Genomic DNA, 25006 nt, shown 5'->3' on the forward strand with positions numbered 1-25006 from the left:
TTCTTCATGGAGGGAGGGTCACTCTAACAGTAAATCATAACATTTGGGTAGACTAGAGCAGTGTTCTCACATCTGTGGAAGGTGAACATTTACTGGATGATCTGTAGCACAGCCATGCCAAAGTCTGTCCTACCTCTGACCTATGCTCCCATTTGTAATGTTTTCTGAAGGTATGGGAGATATCCCACATGGCAGCTTCTAAAACATCCTGTGTAGAAACAATTATGAAATATGATGCAGATTTATAGGCTGCCTTGCTGGAGTGCTTTACTGTGGCTTGTAGATGTTTATCAGACTTGGCAGAGAAAAATGCAATACAATGGGGAGGGCACTCAGTCTGTTTATTGACCGAGAAGCCTTTTCTTTTTCTCAAGTAAAACAAGATAAAGCTGATCATTTTTCTCTAAATTAATTCTTTAGTATCAACGTCCTGTGCACATCTGGCAAATGCAAATGTCTCCTGTCATTCTGGTAACTGTATAAAATGATTAGTTACTACTTATACAAACAGATAGGAAAGTTGGATTAGTCTCCAGTATAACCCTTTCATTATGGAACTCCATGAAAGTGTACTTTTATGCGACAGCTTGTAACTCTGAAAAACTTTAGCATGTATTAACAACAAATAAAATGTTGATGTTTTTTCCCTATTTGCTAAACTGCTTTCCATGAAAGGCATTTTCACTCGAAGTATCCACTGCTGCAAATGCAGTTGAAGTCACTTTCTCATCATAAAATTCAAATTCTAAGCTGGATAAGTAAGTCTCTTTAATGGTCTTAAAGTATTCCTTAAATGAGGTCTTCACTTAACAAATAGTTGTGACATAATTGGTGGACAAATTGGCTGCCATGTACAGAATGAAACACAAACTCTCACTGATGACTAAGCAAAGTTTAAATTAAATAAATTATTCAAACTGTCTAACCTTAATACACAATAGTGCAAAGGATCAAGACCTTGTGATCAAAGTCAGGAATTCAGAGACAAGACGGCAATGCAGCACCATGCCATGCTGCTGTATCAGCAAGTACTGCCCACAGTGGATAAGTGATCAGGCCCACTGAAAAGAATATCATGGACTATCTTGACTACAACAGAGTTACTGAACTAGATTGACAGTGTCTTATTCTGCCCTGAGCAGTCAGTATCTTCTCAATCATTGGAAACACAGGGAAGGCACACTTAAGTTCAGATCCCATGAGAAACAAAAAGCATCTGCCCTTCATACTGCCTTGTGAAAAATAAGGCCGCAAATATTTGATCCTGACTGTTTCTAACATGCAGCAAACACGGCTGCTTCTAAAATGCCACATATCTGAAGACTATTGAAAAAATTAGTAAAGAAGCTATTTTTAAGTGCCTCAAATAAATAAGAAATTAAAGTAATACAATTGTATTGTGGACCTCAGCACCCTTTGTCATCCTAAATGGGAGTATAACCTTGTTGCTACACATGGACATGAATAACCCTTAGGTGCACTAAAACAGAGGAGAAAAATAGACAATACTGAGCTCTCCTCCCACATCTCCAGGAAAATAAAATCACTGCTGCTGACAAGTATTCCACCATCACAATGATGCTAAAGTTAACAAATAAAATAAATTGGCTTCAAGAGCTGACTTGGTAACTGATGTTATTCAGGGGGATTCAACATTTGACTGCCTAGAATGCAGTGATTAGCAGACCTTCCTGCTTCTCCGGGGATGGGCTGATCTCGTGCTAATGCTTTCATTTAATGGATAAAGGCTTTGTTGACCAAAGTACCTATTCTTTAGGAGGCAAAGTTCAACTTACGAACAAATCAACTTAGCAAATTCTAAAATGGACAGTGCTGCTCAATGTTAGAAACCTGAACAGCAAAGTGACTTGAACTTGAGGTATACCTTGAAAACCTACATATTTGCGAAGTTACAGAAACTTGGCTTCAGTGCAAAGATGGTGTGGACATTTGCCAGGATTCAGCACCTACCAGGCATTCAGAGCCCCAAGTAGCTGTGGGGGTATATCTATATTTGGTAGGTAACCTGTTTTATTAGAAATAGGTAGGTAGGTACTAGGCTATTGGCCCTAGGGCCTATACAAGCCTAGCCAAAAAATGTACCCTGGCTTTCGCCACCCAAGAAAATTATTTTCCTGTGGCCCTGTCGAGCAGAGCCACAGAAGTGATCCCTGGGGTGAATTTCCCATTTCCCATCCAATTCTCATGCACGATTCCCTACTGGAACATTTAGCGGTACAGGTAACTCAATAAAACTGCCTACCATATCGCAGCCAACTACAGGTCCCTTTCTATGTCCCTTCTCCAAGTGCACTGATTATCTAGGTCATATCATATCACATAGACTTGTGTTTATGCATAAATTTCAGTAACTGGCTAGTAAGTGTACTGCCTGTATGCCAGAAAAAAAAGAACACAAGAGCACCTGGGAAAAATCAGCTACAAAAAGTGAGGAAGAAACACTGAATGGAGAAAGTTCTGCAGCTTTTCAGCAAAAAGCAATGCAACCTCCAGACAAAGTCCAGTAAGCTACATGAAGATACAAGACAACTGCACACAGACCTGGTTAAATAAATGAAAAACACTGATGGAGTAAATCAAAGCAAACAACAAAAGGCTGTAAAAATGGAAGAAGCTTTAAACAAATATTCAGATGAGGTGATAAAGCTGCAAAAAACGAAGTCAAAATGAAGAAAAGGTTAGTTGGATATGAGACTGACTGCTCAAGAAGAGATGTTTCCAAAAATAATAGAATTAGAGGATACAGCACATATGGAAAACATGAGATTTTCCAGTTATACCAGAGAAGCTGGAAGGAACAGACTACATTAATTTTATGAAAACATGAATACGCAAATGGACTGGTATTCCACAGCAGGAGATGTTAGTTGAAATGGTACATTGTGTGTATGCTCCAAATGTGACTATGAGAAAGCAACCTAGACCTTTAACAGTAAAGATGAAATCTTGCCAGCAGAAGACACTGATTTTGACAAAACTGGGGCAGAAGGACAAAATACTAAAAGTGGGAGACGGTGTTTGTGCAGAATGATTACTCATTGTACACAAAGAAGAAGAGAAGCTAAATTTACTCCACTATTCAGGGATAGTGGAGAGAGGCAGGAGAGAGATTCAAACTGCAGTACCCAGCAGTCTTTAAATTATTCTTCCCTGAAGGGACAAAATAATTTTTGATGAAGTACATACTAAGGAAAAAATACAAAAGTTTGTCCAACAAAAAGTGATCTGTAAAACAGAAAGATATTCTGCTTCCTGTTCTTCTGGTAATAAACACCACATAAAGACAGTACCCGTGAACTTTTTCCAATGTTTCAATACAAAATGTTGGGAGTGAAAGAAGGGAGCATGAGAGTTGACTAGAAGACTCAAAACTACATTGGAAATTAATCAGAGACAAGATTTGGAAGATAGAGATGAACAGTAATAAAACCAGTAACTTAACGTGGGATTACAATACAATAATTATGTGTGCGAAATATGACAGAAAAGAAAATCTGGAAATATTGGACTTCAGAATTTGTTGGACTTTGTGGGGGAAATCTAAACTATATGCCCTACTAATCTTCAAAAAATGTTTTTGGGGGAAGAGGAGGGAGAAAGTAAAGAGTTTTTTTTCTTACTAGAGCTATTTTTCTACTGTATGCTTTTCTTTGCATGCTGTAAAGTTTTCTCCGTTACTTTTAAGTGTAGTGGGGACTGCACACAGGTGCGACTGTTTTTTTTTCTTCTTTTCTTCCTTCTCTCTTTCTCCTTCAGTTTTAAGAAATGTTGGCAATGCAATGAAAAAAAAGCTGGGTTAACAATCTGATAAAAAGAAACTGGCTGCTTGGTTCTCATGTTTCCATGGAGACAATCTGATAAAGTAAAACTGGCTATAGTCTGGGAAAATGATTGGTGGAGGAAAAAAAAAAGAGAAATTGACTAGGAGATAATGTTCTACTGAAAGCATTCAGGGGCTTTCACAAGGTAGTTAATGTTCTCTGAAAACATTCAGTGGTTTTCCCAGCTGGGAGAGCTATAACGACAAGACAAAACCAATTAGCACTTAGTAGAAGCACCACGGGCTGCACCACGAGTCTGAGCATGGATGACCTTTCTTTTCGTCAAGTCTGAGTGTGGCTGTCAGTTTGGGACTTTTGTTCCTATTAGGAGGGTAACACCTCAGTATTTAAAGGTGTAGATAGTTTGTGCATTAGTATTAAGTTAATACGTTTTGGGGGTATTCGGGTATGCTTGTTTTTTAGTTTGAGGGCTTTCAATAAAACAAAAAGTTTTATAAGATGTGACATAGGCTCAAATGTATAGGACAACAAAACAACTGTATAAAAGTTCAACCTGTCAAACAGTGTATGCATGTAACACAAAAGCTGGAACTAGACATTTAACAAAAAAGATGTTATACATAAAAGATGAGAATAACTTTTTAATACAATGATGCTTTCTTTAATGTCTTTAAATGTAAATGATCTCACAGATAAATAGAAACAAAAAAGAGCAGTGAACTATATTAAAAATGTAGAGTGCAAACAGCTATGTTACATGAGACACATTGAGAAAGAACTGAACATGTGAATTTGATAAAGAAAGGTTTTCAGGGTGGTTATTCAGTGGAACACCTGGGACAAAGGAAAACAGGATCACTTATATCAAGAGGAGCTCCAATATTGATAGAAGAAGATATTAATGGCAGATCTGTATTGCCAAGGAGCTACTTGCAAGGGAGGAGGATTTATAATCCCATGTATTTATATTCCACCTGAAACTGCTATAATTGAGCTTACGAAAATTCTGGGAGAAATAATCAGTTTTCTGCAAGGAATATTACTTATAGGTAGGGACTGGAATTTGATATGCAGCAGTGAAGATGTGTCTGGGGTCCCATACGGGAAGGTACAACAAAGGGTAGACTTTAAGAAACTTATGAAAATATTTGGCATGGAAGATGTGAATTCAGTAATAAGAGGTCAGAGTGAATTTACATATTATTCCCCAAGATACATAAACTGCATTAGGCTAGACAGAATGCACATTTCACGGGAATATGTGCATTTATTTGAAGATTTTGATACCCACTCAATATCCATTTCAGATCATGCGCCAGTAATAGCTTAAATAAAAACACAGGGTAATGAAACAAAAATGAGATACTGTCTCTCTCTTTCTCACCTATCTGTTGAGAAGAGGAACTTAAGGAATGGGTACAGGAGATTATTCAGGAGATGTTAGAGATGACAGAAATTTCTTCTGAAAATATAGCTAGACAGTAGGATAAAGTTAAGGTGGAGTTCAAAAATAAGGGTGGAAATAAAAGAAAGGGAGCTATGGTTAAGAAGTAATGAGAATTATTTAGAGGGACTGACAAATGTTAAAGTATTGCAGAATAGGAAGAATACCACAGAATAAGAGGATCAACTACAGAATGCTAAGCAGAAAAGAAGGGATTACCTTGATAATATGCACAAGCTTAGAAAGATTGCTGTTAAGCAGCTGTTCTTTGATAACACTACAGCACAAAAACTTTTAGCACGACTCAGGCAACAGAAAGTAGAAAGCGCTATCACCAAATTTACAGAGCCTGTAACAAAGAAGATCCTGTAGAGATATTAGAAATATTTCAGAAATTCTATGAGTCTCTCTATAAAGCAGAGAAATGTGAAAATAAAGTAAAGATATAAACAGAAATGCTTATGGAAGAATTAATTATGCCAAAGTTAGAGGCAGATGAGCCTCAATTAAATGAAAGGATAGGAGGGGATTAGATAAAACTTGTGATGTATAATCAATCTACAGGAAAGTCCTCAGGAATAAATGGTATTACTATGGAAGTTTGGAGCTAGCAGGAAAAGAACTGATAAAGATATGGAAGGTTTTGTTTAACAGTATCTTAAGAGAAGTACAACCGTCCTGGAAGAAAGTAGTAGTAGCTGTGATACCTAAAGAGGATAAGGGTCCATCAGATTCAGCTTCATACAGGCCCATTTCAATACTAAACCATGACCATAAGTTCACGTCTATAATGGCTAAAAGAATGGCAAAGTACTGCCAAAACTGATAGATATGGATCAATGTGGTTTTGCGCAGGGGAGCCAAACATTTGACAACACTAACAGAACACTGATGATCCAGAGGGAAGCAGAATGTAAGAAACTACCATTGTTATTGGTGGGTCTTGAAGCAGAGAAAGCATTCGACAGAGTAAGCTGGGACTTTGAGTAGGGCAATGGAAGTATATGCATTTCCTGACAAAACTATAAGGTTGATTAGGAGAATATATTGAAGTTGGTGGGGTCCTCTCTGACAAATTCTGCTTGAGCAGAGGAACCAGGCAGGGGTGTCCTCTTTCCCCTTTACTATTTGCATTAAATTTAGTACCACTGGGAAAGAAAATAAGGGACTCACATTCAAAAATATAACTAGTATGGTAGTCAAGAAAAGCTGGCTTTATTTGCAGATATTATTATTTTGTTCCCGACAAAACCAGAAAAAAATTCATTACAGTGTTGTGAAACATTTTGAGACAGTTTCAGATCTTTTTGGGAGACAAAATTAATGAAGCAAAGACAAAGGCAATAGCAGTAAATTATGTACCCACCCATGAACTGGTTCAGGACTACCCATATTTATGAGGACATGATAAAATGTGAGTATGGATTAAAAATGATTCTAGTGTGGCAGCTAAGGATATGTGGGAAGAGACTAAACAAAACGTTTAAAAAAAAAATGAGAAAATGGAAACTTTGTTATATGGACAGTAATATACAAAACAGTTAAAAAGTGTTTAGTCCGTTTACTCTTGTACACAGGTCAGGCATATTTTAATCAACCAGAGGAGAAGCTGTGGATAGCAATTAATAAAGAGCTGAATGACTATCTGGGAGGGGAAGATGGCAAGAGTCAAGTGGGATAAAATGATTCTTCCAGTAGAACAGGATGGATTGGGATTACCCAATTTGAAGGGATATTTCAGAGCTACACAGTTAAGACTCCTATACATAGCACAAACGGAAAACTATAACTCAAAGTGGAAAGGGATGATGAAACACAGGGGAAGCTCAAGAAACAAGGAGAGAGAGACTGGGATTTTGGATGTAGGCCTTTAAGGAAAATAATAAACATGCAGAATATTATATCCATAAAGTAGCAGAAAGTATTCCAAGAAGTAAACCAACACGGGAATGAAAAAGGAGATGCTGCCGATAAGGATGATTACAATTAGGGATACAAACAATAGGCAAGAGGGGGTTGTAATTTATTGGAGAAAACTGGCAAAGGAACCAAGGTATTGGGAGCCAATAACTAGAGAAGGAAAGATGATAGAATGGGAAGATGCCAATAATTTATCTGGGTTGCATGTTAGAGATTGCTTTCCCTATCAGGGATTGATATCAGACTATAGGCAAAGAGAAAGAAATGGGGAGAGGTCCTATACAAAAGGCCAGCACTAATAGAATTTTTAATGGAATCTAAAACAGAAGCTGCCAATAAAAAATGAATAATTAGTAGAGCATATAAAATATTGCATGATAATTGTAAGAATCACTCAGAGGAGTTTAGAAAGAATTGGGAAGAGAAATTGGATAAGCAATTCAGAAAGAAACAACGGGGGATATGTATCTCTCTCAAATATGCAACAAAATCCTAGAAGATTAAAGATTTTGCTTGGAAATGTATACACATTTTTATACCAAAAGTACACTCCAGAGAATATTTCCTCAGGCAGACAGCAAATGTTGGAGGTGTGAAGGGGAAGAAAGAGGTTAATTGGGAACATATTTTTGGGGATGGCAGTGAGTTGGCAGACTTTAAGGATTCCTTCCGGGATGTACCATCAGAGATGGTGGGTGGGCAGATTGGTCTGATGAGGGAGATGATTTTTCTGAGCTATGATACAGAATTGGAATTGCTGGACATGGTAAGGTCTTGATGTGTCCAATAATAGTGGTTGCAAAAAAGCAATTACTAGAAAATGGAAATCAAAATCTAAACCATCTATATTAGACATAGTGAATCTTGTAACAGAGATAAAACAACTGAAACTGAGGACTTTAGAAGAAAAGGGTAGGAGTAAACTACATAGGACAATTGGGAATTGTGGGAACAATACATACAGGAGAGGAATGAGGTTTAAAAGAAGGCAGGACTTAAATGAGCTATGCTATGTAATGTTTGACTGAAAATGATTGGGTAGATAAGTGATGCATAATGTTTGCAACTGGGAGTGTATCAGTATGGTTTGTGATGTAAAATGCTTGCGACTAGGATTGTGCCGGTGTAGTTTGTTTTCATTTATATAAAAACCTACAATTGCTTAGGTCATAAGTGATGGTTTAATAGAGGCTTCTTGTTTAAAAAAAGGGGCAAGAATTGAATAATTTCTGTAATGCTGCTTAGGTTATATGATGCATAGCAATATATGTAAAATATAATATCTTTAATGTTAAATTAACACAACTATTCCTTTTGTATAAATACAAATTTGCCTATGTCACAATTGATAATTCAATAAAGATGTTCATATATAAAAATAAACTCCTAGAAAATGTGAAAAAAAAACAAGTACACATATTATAGAAAACTTTAACCTTCCTACTATAAAAGCAGCATACATATACAATTAGCAACAAATTAATTCAAATATTCCTTAATTTTACTCTTCCACAGCTACTTCACCGAAATTACAGCAATATCATGGGACTGTGGCCGATTAAACTTTGTCACAGACTGCAAACTGGCTAGAATGATCAAATCCTCCCCAGGCAGTCAGATACTTCAGCATGGTCTGGACCAAAACAGTGACTGCTGCATCAGTCAAGTGCTCACTTTAAATGCCAAAAATGCACCTCCAGTTAAAACATCCCCACTCCTATTAAAAACACTGCTGGTACCCTCCTCAAACCAGATAAAATTATCTGAGACTTTGGTACTTATATTGATGACCTTTCATTTGATCATGTTTGTTTAACTTAGCTTAACAAGGTTGAAGTTTTTATATATATATATATATATATATATATATATATATATATATATATATATATATATATATATATAAAATCAGTAGAGATATCTCCTTCAAGTCCCATGCAGTCTTGGCCCCTCTAATACTTACTTCTAACTACAGCTATCTTTGACTACAATGCCCCTTTAGGAATGCACATCACAATACACTGAAAGATATTGAACATTTTTGTGAGTAGCTTAGATTTTGCAGTCCATAAGATCGCAAACCCTATGCGTCTTCTCTCTCTCAGGCTCCTAAGGTTCCATTTCTGTTTAGCCTTTCAAGCACTGAACATCCCTAGTCTTTTTAACCTCCTTAAACTTTGCAGAACCAAAAATTTATCATTCATGGCACAGACATCAACCTCAACGGCAAAATTAACAGCAATTGCCAGCAGACAGATTCTTTTATAACAAACTACCCCTATATGTCAAACAAAGTTGCACCCTATTTTCAAAAGTACACCTGAATGAAAAAGAGACTGAATTATTGCACAAGATAATGGAATATAATTATTACCAAGGGTAAGTAACTTGCTCTCAATATAAAGGGGTGCCACATTAAGTTTGATTTTAGTGTGAATTTTTGCTACAGTATGGAAAATAATTTTCTTTCCAAGGGTAAGGATCTTACTCTCAATATAAAGTGTGTCACATTAAGTTTCTTGATGGCATTTCAGCTTTAAGTTTAGTGTGAACCTACAAACATTAAAAAGGCTAGCCACTGCAAATGGCTATATAGCCTTGCCCAGGAAAAAGCAAAGATATTACAAATAAATCTTGAATTCAAAAAGACAGATGAAAAGACAAAACTTGAATATACCTGAAACACAACAAAATACAACCTACCCAAGAAGCTCTTACATTTGACCCAATATACTCAAGTGGAGGTAGGGAGGAGAAGCCCTTAGATAGCAGGATTTTATTTATTTACTTACTCTGTGTGTGCATGCATGGGTGTCTTAAATTTTGTTCCTCTCAGTACTCGGTTTTGAGGATTTGGTTATAATTTGATTTATCTTTTTAAGTGACTATCAGACAATCCACTTTATTAACACCACAAATAAAATGACATAAAACTCCACTTTGTGGACATGGGGATAAGTTAATGTAGTTGAGCCTCTCAAGACGCATTCCATGCAACTGAAAATGCTATGCCACAAAACTGATCCCCACAGAAATAAGGAGATAGACACTGAGTAATGAAGGGTACCAAAACATTAAAATAAACATGACTGACAAAAATCACACCATTTTATGAACTTTACAGAACATAAAGAGAGTTTTCCTACATCTTCATCACAATATACGCACTACTCCTGAGCAGAAACTATTTACAGTGGAGTCTTTAGGAGAAAAGGTCCAGACATACATTATATACTAACAAGAAGTCCACAATACAAACATGATTCTTGCACAAAGGCCAACAATACACACAAAAATACAGAGTGTGCTATGATAATGAAGACAGGCACATGAACTGAAGGAATTCATATAAACATGGTGTCAACTGCATTTTGATCTTTGGCAAATCATTTACAGTAGCACAGTATGCAACTATTGCAGGAGTTAATGCATACAACATTAAACCCAGTGTTCTACTTAAGAGATAAAAGCTAATGCAAATAAAAAATCATGCCCAGTAACGCAGCAGCTGGAACAGAGAACACATATCACAATATTTAACAGCTAATTGTTAAATTAGTATAATATTCCAAAAACGAACCAGAACAACTAGTCAAATAGAACAGACCTTAAAAAAGGACAACCACAGGAATGAGGAAAGTATGAGAGGCACCAGAAAAAAATGGGAGTGGAAAAGAGAGGTGAAGAAAGGACCCTGGTAATGGCAAAAGAATAAATTGAGACAGTGAAAAGGCAAGCAATAAGTGAACTAATCAGGAAGTCCAACTGAGAGAGGTATGTAGCTGGGAAAAGTAGAGGAAGGTGCAACAAATAAGAGTTGCATGGAAATATTAAATTGGCTAGTTCTAGCGGATAACTTTCAACATTCATTTTTTTCTACTACTGACCTGACCAAGGGATCGAGAAGTACTGAACTGGTGAGATTTGAAGGAGCAGCCTTAATAGGTCGGACTTGCTTTAGCTCCTGCAATGCCTTCTCTTCATCAGTAAGTTCTGCCTCAGTCTTTTTGTACAGTTCCTTGTTCACCTCTGGTTCCAGGTAGTATGGATTATATCGAGATCCTCTCACCTGAGTAAACCTGCAATTGTAAATCTTACGATGAGATCATAAAAGAGTTAAATCAGAAAGACACAGGCAGAGCATAATTAAACAAAACTCTGAACACAGAACAGCACGTATACCAAGCGCTAGAAAAAGCAGAACAATGCACCTACTCCCCACAAATTCACAACCAGTGCCATTGTAAAAATAGATGGCTAGTTGTAGCCTTGATACAAAGATCCAACATATGATACAAAAGACCAAAGTTATTAAATTAAATTACATCAGAGACCATGGGGGAAATGACCACCTAAAGATGTCGACTGCATCATGGAACGTACAAACTACCAGCAATATGAAAGATTGGCCAACTACAAAGCTGTAAAAAAATATTGGCAAATAATGCATCAAATCAGAGGAAGTATTTACTTCACAGAACGACAAACTTCTAGTCTTAGGGACAACTGGGACAGACATGAAATTTCATCCTAGGAAGTCAGAGCAAACAGCCAGTGAAATAGACTGCTATATCAAATGCAGCCCCCCCCCCCCCCAAACAAACCTGCAGTTAGTGCACTTCATAAAGCACTTCAGCAAGAGTCACGTATCTTCCAAAACTAACCACTCTGGTTCCAGTTTCAGTTTCATCCCTAGCAAAAGACAGTCTACAGCCACACTTTTAGAAAGCTTATAATACTTTCATAGCTACACTGATCAAGTAAATGTTCAGCATATCCATCAAAGTTCAGAATTAGAAAATACCAATTGTGCCACACTTATAATGGCACAAGTACTTTTGAGTCTCAAAATAAAAAAAAAAAAAAAAAAAAAAAAAAAAAAGAATTCCAAGACAGAAGCTTTGAAAACTGGTGGCTATTTCTCAAAACCCAGTGGCATTAACTCTGTGATGATAATAGTAGTAAACAACAATAATAATAATATAACAAAACAATAAGAAGAAGATGTGGATGCTGTAAGCAAAACACTCTCACATACAGATGGAAAGTTTTTCTCAGCTTTGTTCTGTTGATTTTTTTTTTTTTTTATTTTACATTTGTTGACTGGGATAGTCCGACTGGATACATGTCCATTTTCAGCGGAGGCCCGGGGAGAAAAGCTCCAAACTTACAAACGGATAAAGACAAGCAAGTTATAGTATATGCACAAACATATTGTATTAACATACAAGTTAGTGTCTCACATTTCAAGCTTATGAAGAATACATTTATATACATACATGTTACAGTTTCCCTTATCAAACCTATAAGTGCAGCTTATATACAGAGTATCTGCAAAGATATTACAGTTTCTCTTTTCAAACCTTTTAGTGTAAATGGTTAGTTGCTATGAATAAGAAATTGCAGGGATATAGAAGTAGATGGGGCTTTAGTCAGGGTTAGAGCAAGGACATAACCAGTGTGTTTTAAAATACTAGGTTAGAATTTTTTTTTTGGAACTGATTAAGGTAGGGGTTCAGAGTAAGGTCAGATGGGAACGAATTCCAGGTTTTTGCCTACTGAATTTGCAAACTTTTAGTTATGTACTTACCATAACTTTAGATGTATGGGATCCATCTCGCCTACATTCTGTACTGATGGGTTCGGAGCCGATCCTTGGCTCAGACTCGGCACGCTCTACTATAGAATGAAGTCTCTTATTGGCTGAGCTATCCCACATCCCAGGATGCACCACCACTGCTTCCCCAGATCTTGTTTGTCCGCACACATGCACACACACATAGACTGTTGATATAATATTGCCAGGTGTTTCAAGATGAAACAGCTGAACTCGAACCGTCCGGTCACTTCTGATCTCCAAGGCAGGGGGAAGGAGGGTGGGTTATTAGGAATGTAGGCGAGATGGATCCCATACATCTAAAGTTATGGTAAGTACATAACTAAAAGATGTAATGTGATCCTATCTCGCCTACATTCTGTACTGATGGGACAGCGTCCCTAGCACCTGATTCCTGGGTGGCTCACTGGAAAACACTCCTGAGAACTGTGGAACCGAAGGAAGCTCGCCCCCGAGATGCCACATCCAATTTGTAATGAGAAATGAAGGTGTGAGGAGAAGACCACGTAGCCGCAGCACAAATGTCACTAATGGCAAGCTTGGAATGAAAAGCTGCCGAAGTAGCCATAGCCCTGGTAGAATGAGCTTTCACTGTAGCTGTAAGCTCTTTATTAGAAATGAAGTAAGTATGACTGATACAGTCTCTGATCCACTTGGCAATAGTGACTTTCGTGACTGCTTTGCCCAATTTATTGTCCGAAAAGGACACAAACAACTGATCTGTTTTCCGTGCTTGGTGCGTCCTATCCAAATAGAAGCGTAATGGTCTGTGAACATCCAAGGTGTGAAAGATGTATTCCGCTCTGTTCGAGTACTTTGGGAAGAAAACTGGAAGTTCCAATGATTGTTGCAGACAAAAACTAGAACAAACCTTAGGAACAAAGGATGGGTTCGGTCTGAGGGATACTCTATCCTTGTGAAAAAACAGATATGGTGGTTTGACACATAGGAATTGAAGTTCCGAAACTCTCCTGGCTGATGTAATTGCAACTAATAAAGCAGTCTTCCAAGAAAGAAATTTTAAGTCACAAGTTGCTGCCGATTCAAAGGGGGAAGAGGTCAAAGCACCTAACACCACATTAAGGTCCCACAGTGGAGCAGGATGAGATATCGGGGGCCGTAGCAGCCCAGCACCTTTCATGAAGGCCTTACACAACTTGTTGCTCATCAAAGGTGGTTCTATGCTCTCATGAAAATTGGAAATGGCTGCCAATTGAACCTTGATGGTAGAGACCGAACAACCTTGATTGAACAGAGAAGCTAAAAACTTCAGAACCTCTGACACCAGGACTGTAATGGGGTCTAATCCCCGGAGTTGGGCCCAAATAGCAAATCTCTTCCATTTGCTGCTATACATTTTCTTAGTAGAAGTCTTGTGGGCCGAGGACAAGATATGTATGACTTCCGGGTCCAAAGCATGGTTCCTGACTATGGTCAGAAGAGAAGGAGCCAAGCTGTTAACTTCAACGACTGGAGGGACTGATGAAGCTGTCCCGACTGATGGGTCAAGAGATCCGGAACTTGGTCCAGGAACCATGGACCGTCCAGTGCATATTTCCAAAGAAAGGGGAACCAGACTTGACGAGGCCAGTATGGGGCAACTAAAATCATTTTGCTCTCCAAGTGAATCACCTTCTGGATCACCTTGGGAAGAAGGGGAACCAGAGGAAAGGCGTATAGCAGACTGGTGGGCCAAGCTTGGACTAGGGCGTCCTTGGAAATCTCCCCCGGAACTGGGGTGAGAGAGAAGAACTGTTGGCATTTCGTGTTCAGGGGGGTTGCGAAAAGGTCGCAACAAGGAGTTCCCCATCTTCTGAAAATCTGAGTTGCCACTCTGTCGTTCAGAGACCACTCGTGAGGGGAGAGAATAGTTCTGCTCAGTCTGTCGGCTATCACATTGGATTTCCTTGGAATGTGTGTTGCTACCAGAAAACACTTGGTTGCAATCTCCCAATCCCATATCTTCATGGCCTCTCTGCAAAGGGGGTAGGATCTGGTCCCTCCCTGCTTGTTCAGGTACCAGACTACTGACATGTTGTCGGACTGAATGGCAATCATGCCCTGGGGGAGGTAACTGCGTAGTGCTTGCAGCGATAGAAGCACCGCTCTCATCTCTAATATGTTGATGTGGAGGAGACTCTCGTCGGAGTGCCACTTGCCTTGGACTGACCTGCCCAGGTAATGTCCCCCCCACCCCGTCTGGGAGGCATCCGTAGTCAATGTGGCCACTGGAGGTGGTGGAACGAAGGGTCGCCCCTGATCCAGGTTGGAGGAAAGAAGCCACCAACAAAGGTCCTGTTTGCACGTCTCTGATCAGAATGTGGTGACTGAGAGGGAGATCCTGATAAGACCACTGTACTGACAGGAGCCACTGGAGAATCCTCATATGTAACCTTGCCAAGGGAACTAGGAGAACGGTGGCCGACATGGAACCTAACAGTTGTAGGACCATCCTGGCTGGGGCTCGGCGTTTGAGGAGCAAGGCTCGAACTTGAGACTGTAGTGTTTCTATCCTCTCTGTAGGAAGATAGACCCGCATTTGCTTTGAGTATCTCTACTCCGATAAACTGAATGCGCTGAGATGGCAGCAACATGGACTCTGCCCAATTGAAGGTGATTCCTAGGGAGTTGCCTAGAGATATGGTGGCTGCTAGGTTTTGCAAGATAGACGCCTGGAGGTGGCAGTTAGGAGCCAGTCGTCTAGGTATGGAAACACCTGGAATCCTAGACTTCTCAGGTGAGCAGTCACCACCGCCAAACATTTGGTGAACACTCTGGGGGGGCTGTGGTGAGACCAAAAGGCAGTGCACGGAACTGGAAATCCTGGACGCCTGATCTATCAGGTTGTGATAATAGGCGTCCTTGAGATCTATGGAGCACATCCAAACACCTTTCTCCAGCAGCGGGAGAATGGATTGCAAGGTGACCATCCAGAACTTGGACTTCTTCACTGATCGATTTAGCTTGCTGAGATCCAAAATGGGCCTCAAGTCCCCAGTCTTTTTTGGCACCAAAAAGAATCTTGAGTAAGTTCCTAATCCGGTCTGGCCTGCGGGGACAGGTTGGATGACTCCTTTTTGAAGTAGCTTTGAGATTTCGTTGGCTGCAAGATCCCGTTGACTGGGTGGCGGGTCCGGGATTTTTTGGGATAGAGGGGGGGGGGTTGAAAAGGGGATGGTGTAACCTCCGGCAATGATTCGGAGCACCCATCGGTCCTGAGTGATACTCTCCCAGGCCTTTAGGTGCTTCGAAAAATGACCCCCCAACTGGCTCCGGAGCTGCACAGTCGGGCAATCCTTCAGGGATGCTGGAAGGTTGAGGAGCCACGAAAGGACTCGCGGTCTCCAGTGTTGCGGGGGCCTCCGCCACCTCTGGGACGGCATCTTCCTGAAAAATTTCCCCCTCCTCTGCCTCTAGAAGGGGGATCACCCTGCTGTGAAGAGTAAGACTTTTGAGATTTACGGAACCACATTTTCCCCCCTCTTCTAGCCTTGGGATAAGGCCTGAAGCGAGTGGAAAACCGTGCCCCTACGGCAGTTAAAGTCTTACCCTCTTGTTCACAGCGAGTCAAGGTGTCCTTTCCCTTGGGTCCAAACAGAGAGGACCCAAAGGGAGCGTCGGCAAAGGAAGACTTGAAGGCTTCCGCAAAATGACACAGGCGAAGCCAGGCTTGTCTCAGTAGAACAACACCTGTTCCCGCCGCTCTGCTCGCCCCCTCGGCTGCATATGAAATGAGCCTCATGGACGAGTTAGACAACGATGATAGGGTAGCCAGCTGAGAGCTAACCGTCTGGGCCAACTGCTCAGGTAAGTTACCGGAGAGGGTATCTGAAAGTTCCTTGACCAGATCCCTCTGAAGTCTGGTGAAGTGCATCAGATAATTCAGAGACCTTAAAGTAAAGGTTGCTGAAGTAAGGGTGCGCTTCCCGTACCGATCCATGCTCCTGGACTCTCTATTAGGAGGATGGGCGGACGTTGAAGCCTCTGCCACATCTTGTTGGGTAGCAGATGCCACCACCAAGGCATCTACAGCCACACCTTTGGAGAGAAAATCCTTTCCGGGGGGTGCTGAAAGAAATTTATTGGGGCGAGATGGCACCGGTTCCACAGAATCCGGGTGTTCCAACGCCCTTCGAGAGATCAAATCCAGAAGCTCATCGAATGGCGGAGACACCCAGGAGGCGGAGGGCTGAGCCCCGAAGGCCTTGAGGAATACAGACTCCTCAGCGGAAGGGGGTTTGGACTGCCAGTCGCCTCGTTGCTTCAGGATTTCCAAAATCTCCGCAAAGGAGACATCATCCGAGGACGACTTGGGGGACCCTTCCGCATCGTCCGAGGTGAGAGACTCGTCAGGGGAGTCGACGTGCTTCCTCTTGCACTGTCTCTTCCTGGGAGGTTCCTCCGAAGACACTTCGGAGGGACCTTCAGGAAGGAGAGAACCCCCGATGGGGGTGGCCTCAGGCCCCAGGGCTCCACTGTCTTGAGACAGGGGGACTACAAAGGAACCAGTCTCCGTGCCAAGGGAAGGTGACAGTGAGACGGTGGAGGTGGCCAAAGAAGATTTGGCCAAAGCACTCCTCATGGCCCTGAAGGCGGGACCCCCAGAGTCCTGGGAATGTCCGAACCCCGAGGCCACAACAGTAGACGGCACTCCAGCAGCCGACACACCGAGAGGGAGGCTCGGAACCGAAAACATCGGTCCCGAAGCATCACCCCCGGGGCCGACAGAGGAGGTCCGTGTACCGAACTCTGACCCGAAGGGCGGGGTTGGAGTAAGGGTCGGAACCGACCCGAAAACCTCCACCGGCTCCAACAGCACAGACTCCAACGGTGCCGAGGCTGTTGGAGGAGGAACCAAGACAACAGGGTGGGCAATCGGCTCCGGAGCCGACTGGGCTGGAGCAGAAACCAACTTTTGGAAGACCGGAGACTGAAACAGCCTTTGAAGTACCCTGTCTATGTCCGAATCAGACATTCTCGAAGACCGAGAAGAGATCGAATGGGTTTGAGTCGACTTCTCCACCGGTTCCGAAGGACTGGGGGACCGGCTCCGAATAGTCTCGATAAATATCGGTGCCACAACCATTGCAATTTCCCTCGGAGCCGAAGAGGACTTCGGCACCAAAGGGGAAGAGTCTGAGCGGGCAACTCTCATCGGCTCCGAAGACAGTGGAGCCGATGAAGGTGACCCGCCTCTCGAAGCTCTAGCCTTCGGCTCCTTAGACAGAAGAGTCGAGGCTGGAGGCATCGAGGCAGACCGTTCCGCCCTTGGCTCTGAAGTCCGTGGAGCCGATGGAGAAGCCTGCCGAGATTTTTTTGCAGTTGGTTCCGACGGGCTGGTCGGAGCCAATGATTTCTTCTTCTTTGAAGGTGAAGAGGAAGATGATAAAGCCTCCTCAAAGGAAGGGGTGATAAGCCCTTTTAAAATCAATTTGTGTTTTTCCTCTCTTGGAGGACTCGGGAGGAAAAAGCATGACAAACGCTACATGACTCCTGAAGATGCTTAGGGCCTAAACAATAAACGCATAAAGAGTGATCGTCCGTGATGGACATTTTGTAACTGCATTTAGAGCATTTTTTAAACCCTGAAGGTCTGTGCTCTTTCGACATATTGACACTACAAAAAACTTTCAAGTACACTAACAATAACGATAAGAAAACTGTGGACAAAGCCCCTCTAACTCAAAGGGGAACACTGAAGAAAGACTCATACTAAAGCTTCAACAAAGCGCGAGGGCAAGGCCCCTCTAACTTAAACGGGATCCTTTCCCTCAACTAAGACAATTTACCACAAATACACAATCTCACAGTCACACCACAACGAATAGCTGTTAAAACAGCTTTTGGGTAGGTTCGCAAAAAATTTCTGACAGAAACTTTTTAAAGAAACAAGCACTTAGCTCAGCCAAGTCCGAGACCACGTCTTTGCTGTAGAAGCGGCAAACGAGATCTGGGGAAGCAGTGGTGGTGCATCCTGGGATGTGGGATAGCTCAGCCAATAAGAGACTTTGTTCTATAGTAGAGCGTGCCGAGTTGGAGCCGAGGATCGGCTCCGAACCCATCAGCACAGAATGTAGGCGAGATAGGTTGCTAGCTTTAACAGCTTAAACCAAGAATTTTGTAGAAGAACGAAGAGGCCTATCGTTTTTGTACGGATGGATAATGTTTTTAAGGGAGGGCGTTTTTTCTGGATGGTTAATAACCTTGAATGCTACAGTAAGTTGATTAAATTGAATTAGCCCGGAGAGTTCTAGCCAACCTAAGAGGTGTAGGTTTTGACAATGGTGTGCCCTATAGGGAGTTTCTGTGGCAAACCAGTCAATTTGATTGTAGCAGCTAGAGAGTTCGCAGAGATCAGTTTTGCTCAGTTTCGTGAGTATTGGTGAGGCATAGAGTAGAGTTGAAAGCAGATGGGTACGGGCAATGGCAGTCCTAGCTAGAGGGGTGAGAAAACGGTTTTTGTATAGGGAGGCAAGGTTTTATTAATGATTTTAATCATTTGGTTTACATGCATTTCAAATTTGAGGTTGTTGTCTATTGTAACACCCAGGAGTTTGGTATACATATCTGGTGAGATTATGGTCCCATTGTTAGATGTTATAGTAAACGAAGGTTGAGAAGATTTGAAAGTAAGGGAGAACAGCAATAATTTTGTTTTATTAGGGTTTAATATCAGCCGTTGATTAGAGATCCAGTTTTTCACTGTATTAAAGGTTTTCTGGGTTAAACTAAGGAGCTCTGTAGGGGCAGAGGCTGAGTTGATCAGGATGGCCTCATCGGCATATTGTATACAGGTTGCATCTGGGATTACAGCATGGTGGTCATTGATAAAGAGGGAGAAAAGAAGGGGACCTAATATGGAGCCTTGAGGGACACCAAGGGTAATGGGGAGAAGGGTGGAGAGTTTGTCCTGCCAAAGGACAGCCTGCTGTCTTCCACTAAGAGAAGATTAAAACTATAGTATAGGATGGTTGTTCACCATGTCATTATTTGAATTTTGCATTTCAAAATTCCCAAGTGACAAAAAACACGTTGTATCCTACCCAAAACTATCCATCTCACAGGTAGTGTCTACAGCTACAGGACATTTTCTCTGCCACTACAGCTTAAGAACAGTTAAGCAAGTACAGACTCTTCACTGAAGCTTAGCACTGCTTTCCAAACGCTTACTGCCCTGGTAACCCTAAATAGCAGCACCTATACACAGACACAGTTGGACTTCCAAGACAGCTGCACACTGATCAGCATCTTAATTTCAGCTCTCCCAGTGTGATACGGCCTACAGTAATTCTGCCAGATTTAGTAAATTCTGTTATTGACTGTAGTAAGTACACTTCCTGGATGCCAGCAAAGAAGAAACTTACGGCAGCCTGAAAGTAAATCATCCAGAAAAGATGAAAACACTGACTGGGAAGAATCCTGTAGCTGTTCAGCAAAGAGCAGTTCAACCTCCACTCTGATGCAAGACATCCACTAGTCTAGTGAAAAAAATAAATCAAATGTGCTCAGAGATGGTCGAAATGAGGAAAAGGCTGTCACAGTACAAAACTGCTAAGGAGCGGTTTAAAAAAATTGCAAAGTTAGAGGACAGATGCATGGGAAAACCGAAGATTTTCTGTTGTACCAGAGAAACAGGAAGTAACAAGCTATATTAATTTTATCAAGGCACAAAAAAGCAAAAGGCCTGGTAGTCCTCAGTAGGATATGTTAACTGAAAAGGACATCAAATGTATGATCCAAATCTAGCCATGAGAAAGCAGTTAAGATCTGTATTAGTACAGATGCAATCACACCAGCAAAAAGAGCTAACAAAACTGTGGAAGAATGGCAAAGTATTAAAAACTATAGAAAGTAAAGTGTTGGTGGAAAATGGTTATCCACTGTACACCAGAGAGAAGAGAAGCAAATTCATCCCAGCAATTAGAGAATGTAGACAGACAGGCGTGAGATTCAAGCTGTTGTATCCTATCTTCAGAACACTTTTCCTGAAGGATCAAAGTCATTTCTTTTTTTTTTTTTTCAAATAATTTATTTTCCAAATATAATGTTTAACAATACAGTTATCAATAAACAAGTATTATAAACCTTTATATACACTATGCACAACAGACTTGAACAAAGGAGGGAAAAAAATAAAATATATGAAATTAGTAACAAATTTATACTATTCAATTAATAAAGTATAAAGTCATTTCTGATGCATAACAGGCAAAGGAGGAAATACAAAAACGTTTAATCAACAAACAATGAGCTATCAAATAGAAGGGAATTATGCTTCTCATTCCTCTAATAACAAAGACCCAAAAAAAACAGACTTTGCCAGTGAAAACTTTTTCAATGCTCCAAAGAAAAATGCTTGTGAGACAGAAAAATATCACAGGAGTTGACTAGAAGAATCGGGAGTTACTTGACCTTGAATTGGTGTCGGAGGTTGGGAGATTGAGACAAACAGGAAGAAGACCAGCAACACTAAAATTAGTGAATAAACATGAAGATTATAAGTCATCCATCACATGTGCCAAATAATGCTTTGCAAGGAAAGGTGGAAAGAGTGGACTTTTGTAGACTTTATTAAATTTGTCTACCACTTTATGTCATTAATGTTTTGAAGGACATAAAAGAAAAGAAGTAACAGTTCATGATGTAAACTGCAGGTTATATAGTAAAGCATTTTCAGTCACTGCAGTTTGTTTCTTTCGGCTTTTCCCGGATAGGGGTCGCCACAGCGGAACTCTGGCCCGCTAAATGATTGGTAGTTGATTTTTACGTGCCGAGATACCAGCCCTGACGCACAACGAAGGTACGCCCATTAAAGCATGTCTCCACGCAGAAGACGCTCTAGCTGAGAATCGAACCGGACAGTGTCTTACTGTGAGGCGACAACGCTACCGCAGCACCACCACTGCGGATATTTTCAGTTACTGCAGTTAAGGGATAAAAATACTAAAGTAAACAAGTATCATTTTTTTCCTTTTTTAGTTTTAAGAAATGTGGACTGGACACTCTAAATTGGCCCTAGGTGTGTGTGTGTGTGTGTGTGTGTGTGTGTGTGTGTGTGTGTGTGTGTGTGTGTGCCTTCTGTGGAAGGTTGGGCGCCGGGCTGGCAACTTGACACTGTAAAACTCCACTGCCAATCATGAGCGGACAGGTGATCCGCTGTGGTGACCCCTAGCCGGGAAAGGCTGAAAGAAGGCGGCGGCGACATTACAATGTAAAAAAAAAGAGACGAAAGGCTGTACAAAAGCATGTTAATATAAGTTAATATGCTATAATCTTGGGTTGTTGATGTGAGGAATTACAATACATGCAAGAGTTTTTTCCCTCTTAATTTTGCATGGATGTATGTCTGGATTAAGGCCCTTGGCTTATGTAAACAATTAAATAAGAGAACACCAAACATATAACATGTTTTCCTTTAGCAAATGTTTAGTTTGAGAAGTATGCAACTGTACATTTTATTCTTAGGTTACCATGGAGGCAAACTGACTGGTATGCAATAAAAAACAAGAGCACTTTTAAGGCTAAAATTTTCTGAAAACATAAAAGCTGTTTCTGACATCTGGGAGGGGAATAAAGCTAACACAAGAACAGTCAGCAATTAGTGTAAGTAGCAGCACAGACTACACCATGCATCTTAGCATGGATAACATTAATTTGAGGTTAGGTTATGTCTGGTGAGCAGTTGTCAGTTTGGACAATTGTTCTATCAGGAGGGTTAAACTTAGTTAATGGAAAATGTACAGTTGTATACATTTGTTTAAAGTGAATGTGTTACACAGTTTTCTGGGGATGTGCTATTTTTGTTTAAAGGTTATTAAAACAAACCAAAAAAGTCTTGTTAAATGTGACACAGGTTCAAATGCAGATGACAAGAAACAACTGTATAAAACATCAACATGACAGACATTAGTCGGTGCATGTAACACAAAAGCTGGGAACATATTTAAAACAATGGTCGTATATAATATAATATAGTGGTAATAATTTCTTATAATGACTACATAGATGATATTCATATGAAGTTTTGAAGCTAGGAGGAAATTATATATATATATATATATATATATATATATATATATATATATATATATATATATTACATAGATGATATTCATATGAAGTTTTGAGCTAGGAGGAAATTATATATATATATATATATATATATATATATATATATATATATATATATATATATATATATATATATATATATATATATATATATATATATATATATAGTAGAACGTCACCCAAACCAAAAACAGAAAATGTATACAATAGTAATGCCCAAATGGATGAATGCAGGGTTTCAAACACGATCGTCCAAATTCAATAAAAATGCAGCCAAATTAAATCCACAGTATTTAATAGCAAAAGGATAAAAACAGAAACGTTAGCGCTATCGCGGTTGCCCGCTTCATCAGACGTTACAACTAAAGACCAGAACAAATCAACATAAATAGTGATGAGTATCATTCAAAAAACGTCACTTCCAGTGATCAATTAATTACATCATTTCCTTCATACTTTTAAACCACAAAATCGTCGTAATCAGCATGGAAAACAAAACATCATGACATTACTTCAAATTAATAAAAACATCACTATCTAAAAATGTTTGCAAACCCTAGCATGCACTGCAGAATAAAAACTGCTTAATATAAAAGTGTAATGATAGAAATCACTAAACCATAAAAAATCAAAAAGATCAGAAAAACAGCCTAATAGCAGAAAAAATATTCCTACATATACAAATATCATAAAATAACAAAGTGTCAGAATGGTGGCACCAACAATACATCAATGAACACATTGCTAAAAAACAAAAATTCCTACATACTACGACTACTTAATAGATCTAGCCTTCAGGGCAGGCTTCAATGGCACAAAATCATTAAGCCCCCTACCACGATGAGCACCTAGTCTAAGGATCCACTCTGACTCAGATAATTCAGTGCGATTCACTTTGTCACCACCTCTTAAGCTACAGTGATAGACATATAGTACTTGAAACAGAAAACTATGTGCTGTATTATCTAACATGTGCTTGGCTAAAGCGCTGCAGGGATCGGACCTGGTGTAGCAGTAATAATGGTCCCTGATTCGTTCACGCAGGGACCTGTTAGTTTTGCCTACGTAAAAGGCAAAACAAATTTTGCAGTACGCTACATAAACTAAGTCTCGCGTATTGCAATCTGCCATACACCTAAGTTCCCATAACCTGCCATCATTTGGGTTTCTAAAAAACCTAGATGTATCCACTCTATCACATTGAGGGCAGGAACCACACTTTCTCGTACCAAAATCAACCTGTAGCACATTTGCCTGATTACCTGCACATAAATTAGGAAAACATAACTGCTGTTTCAAGTTTTTCAGATTGTTATAGACATATCTAGGGCAATTCCCAACAATTCTTTGTGTGTTTATATCTGCTACCAGAATATTCCAATTATTGAATAAAACTTCTTGGACTGGTCGTAAATTGTCAGCATAGGGAAGGACTATTGATGTCTGTTCACTAAACCTAGATTTACCTTGATTCACATTGACCATACTTGCTTTAGAATAGTAGGGCTTACCTCTATCAGCCCTAAACTTAGCTGTGTTATTACATACTGCATTCAACATATCCAAATGATAGCCCCTATTCAGAAAGTTGTCTTTCAATGTTTCAAGCTCATTTTGAAACTTGCTATCATCAGAACACAGGCGTGATAGCCTGAGGGCTTGTCCCTTGACAATATTAGTGAATGTTCTCGGATGATGCATACTATCCATAGATAAATATGACGCATTGTAGCATTCCTTTCTATAAATCGTGGTATTGAATCTACCCAATTCTTTGTAAATGGTCACATCCAGAAAATCTATGGTGCTGTTCGAATATTGCATAGTAAATTTAAGGAAACCATCAAGACCATTGATGTGTGACAAAAAAGATTCCAACTCAAGGGTAGAGCCACGCCATAGGAGAAAGAGGTCATCCACAAATCGTCTGTAAAAGACGACATGTGGGCATGTAAGTATGACCTCCTTCTCCCATGCAGCCAAAACTAAATTGGCATATGAATTAGCGCAGCTCGTACCCATGGCAACGCCTACAGATTGTCTAAAGACTTTATCAAGAAAGATAAAGTAGTTGTTCTCTAGGACCATTTCCAAAAGGAGTGCCAATAAGTCTGCCTCTGTTTCAGTAAAAGACTCATGCATCAACTTTCT

General features: G+C 40.2%; 1 protein-coding gene across 1 annotated transcript in view; it reads right to left on the reverse strand.

Moving 5' to 3' along the window:
• Positions 1 to 25006, reverse strand: part of MRPS7 (mitochondrial ribosomal protein S7) — a 254894-nt gene that overhangs the window by 196701 nt on the left and 33187 nt on the right. The window contains exon 2 of the mRNA XM_044085032.1: positions 11055 to 11246. Coding sequence (XP_043940967.1) covers positions 11055 to 11246 — 192 coding nt within the window. The remainder of the gene's footprint in view (positions 1 to 11054; positions 11247 to 25006) is intronic.

Source organism: Protopterus annectens, chromosome 10.part0, assembly GCF_019279795.1.
Source record: "Protopterus annectens isolate FY-2018-M chromosome 10.part0, PAN1.0, whole genome shotgun sequence".
Classification (NCBI taxonomy): Eukaryota; Metazoa; Chordata; order Ceratodontiformes; family Protopteridae; genus Protopterus; species Protopterus annectens.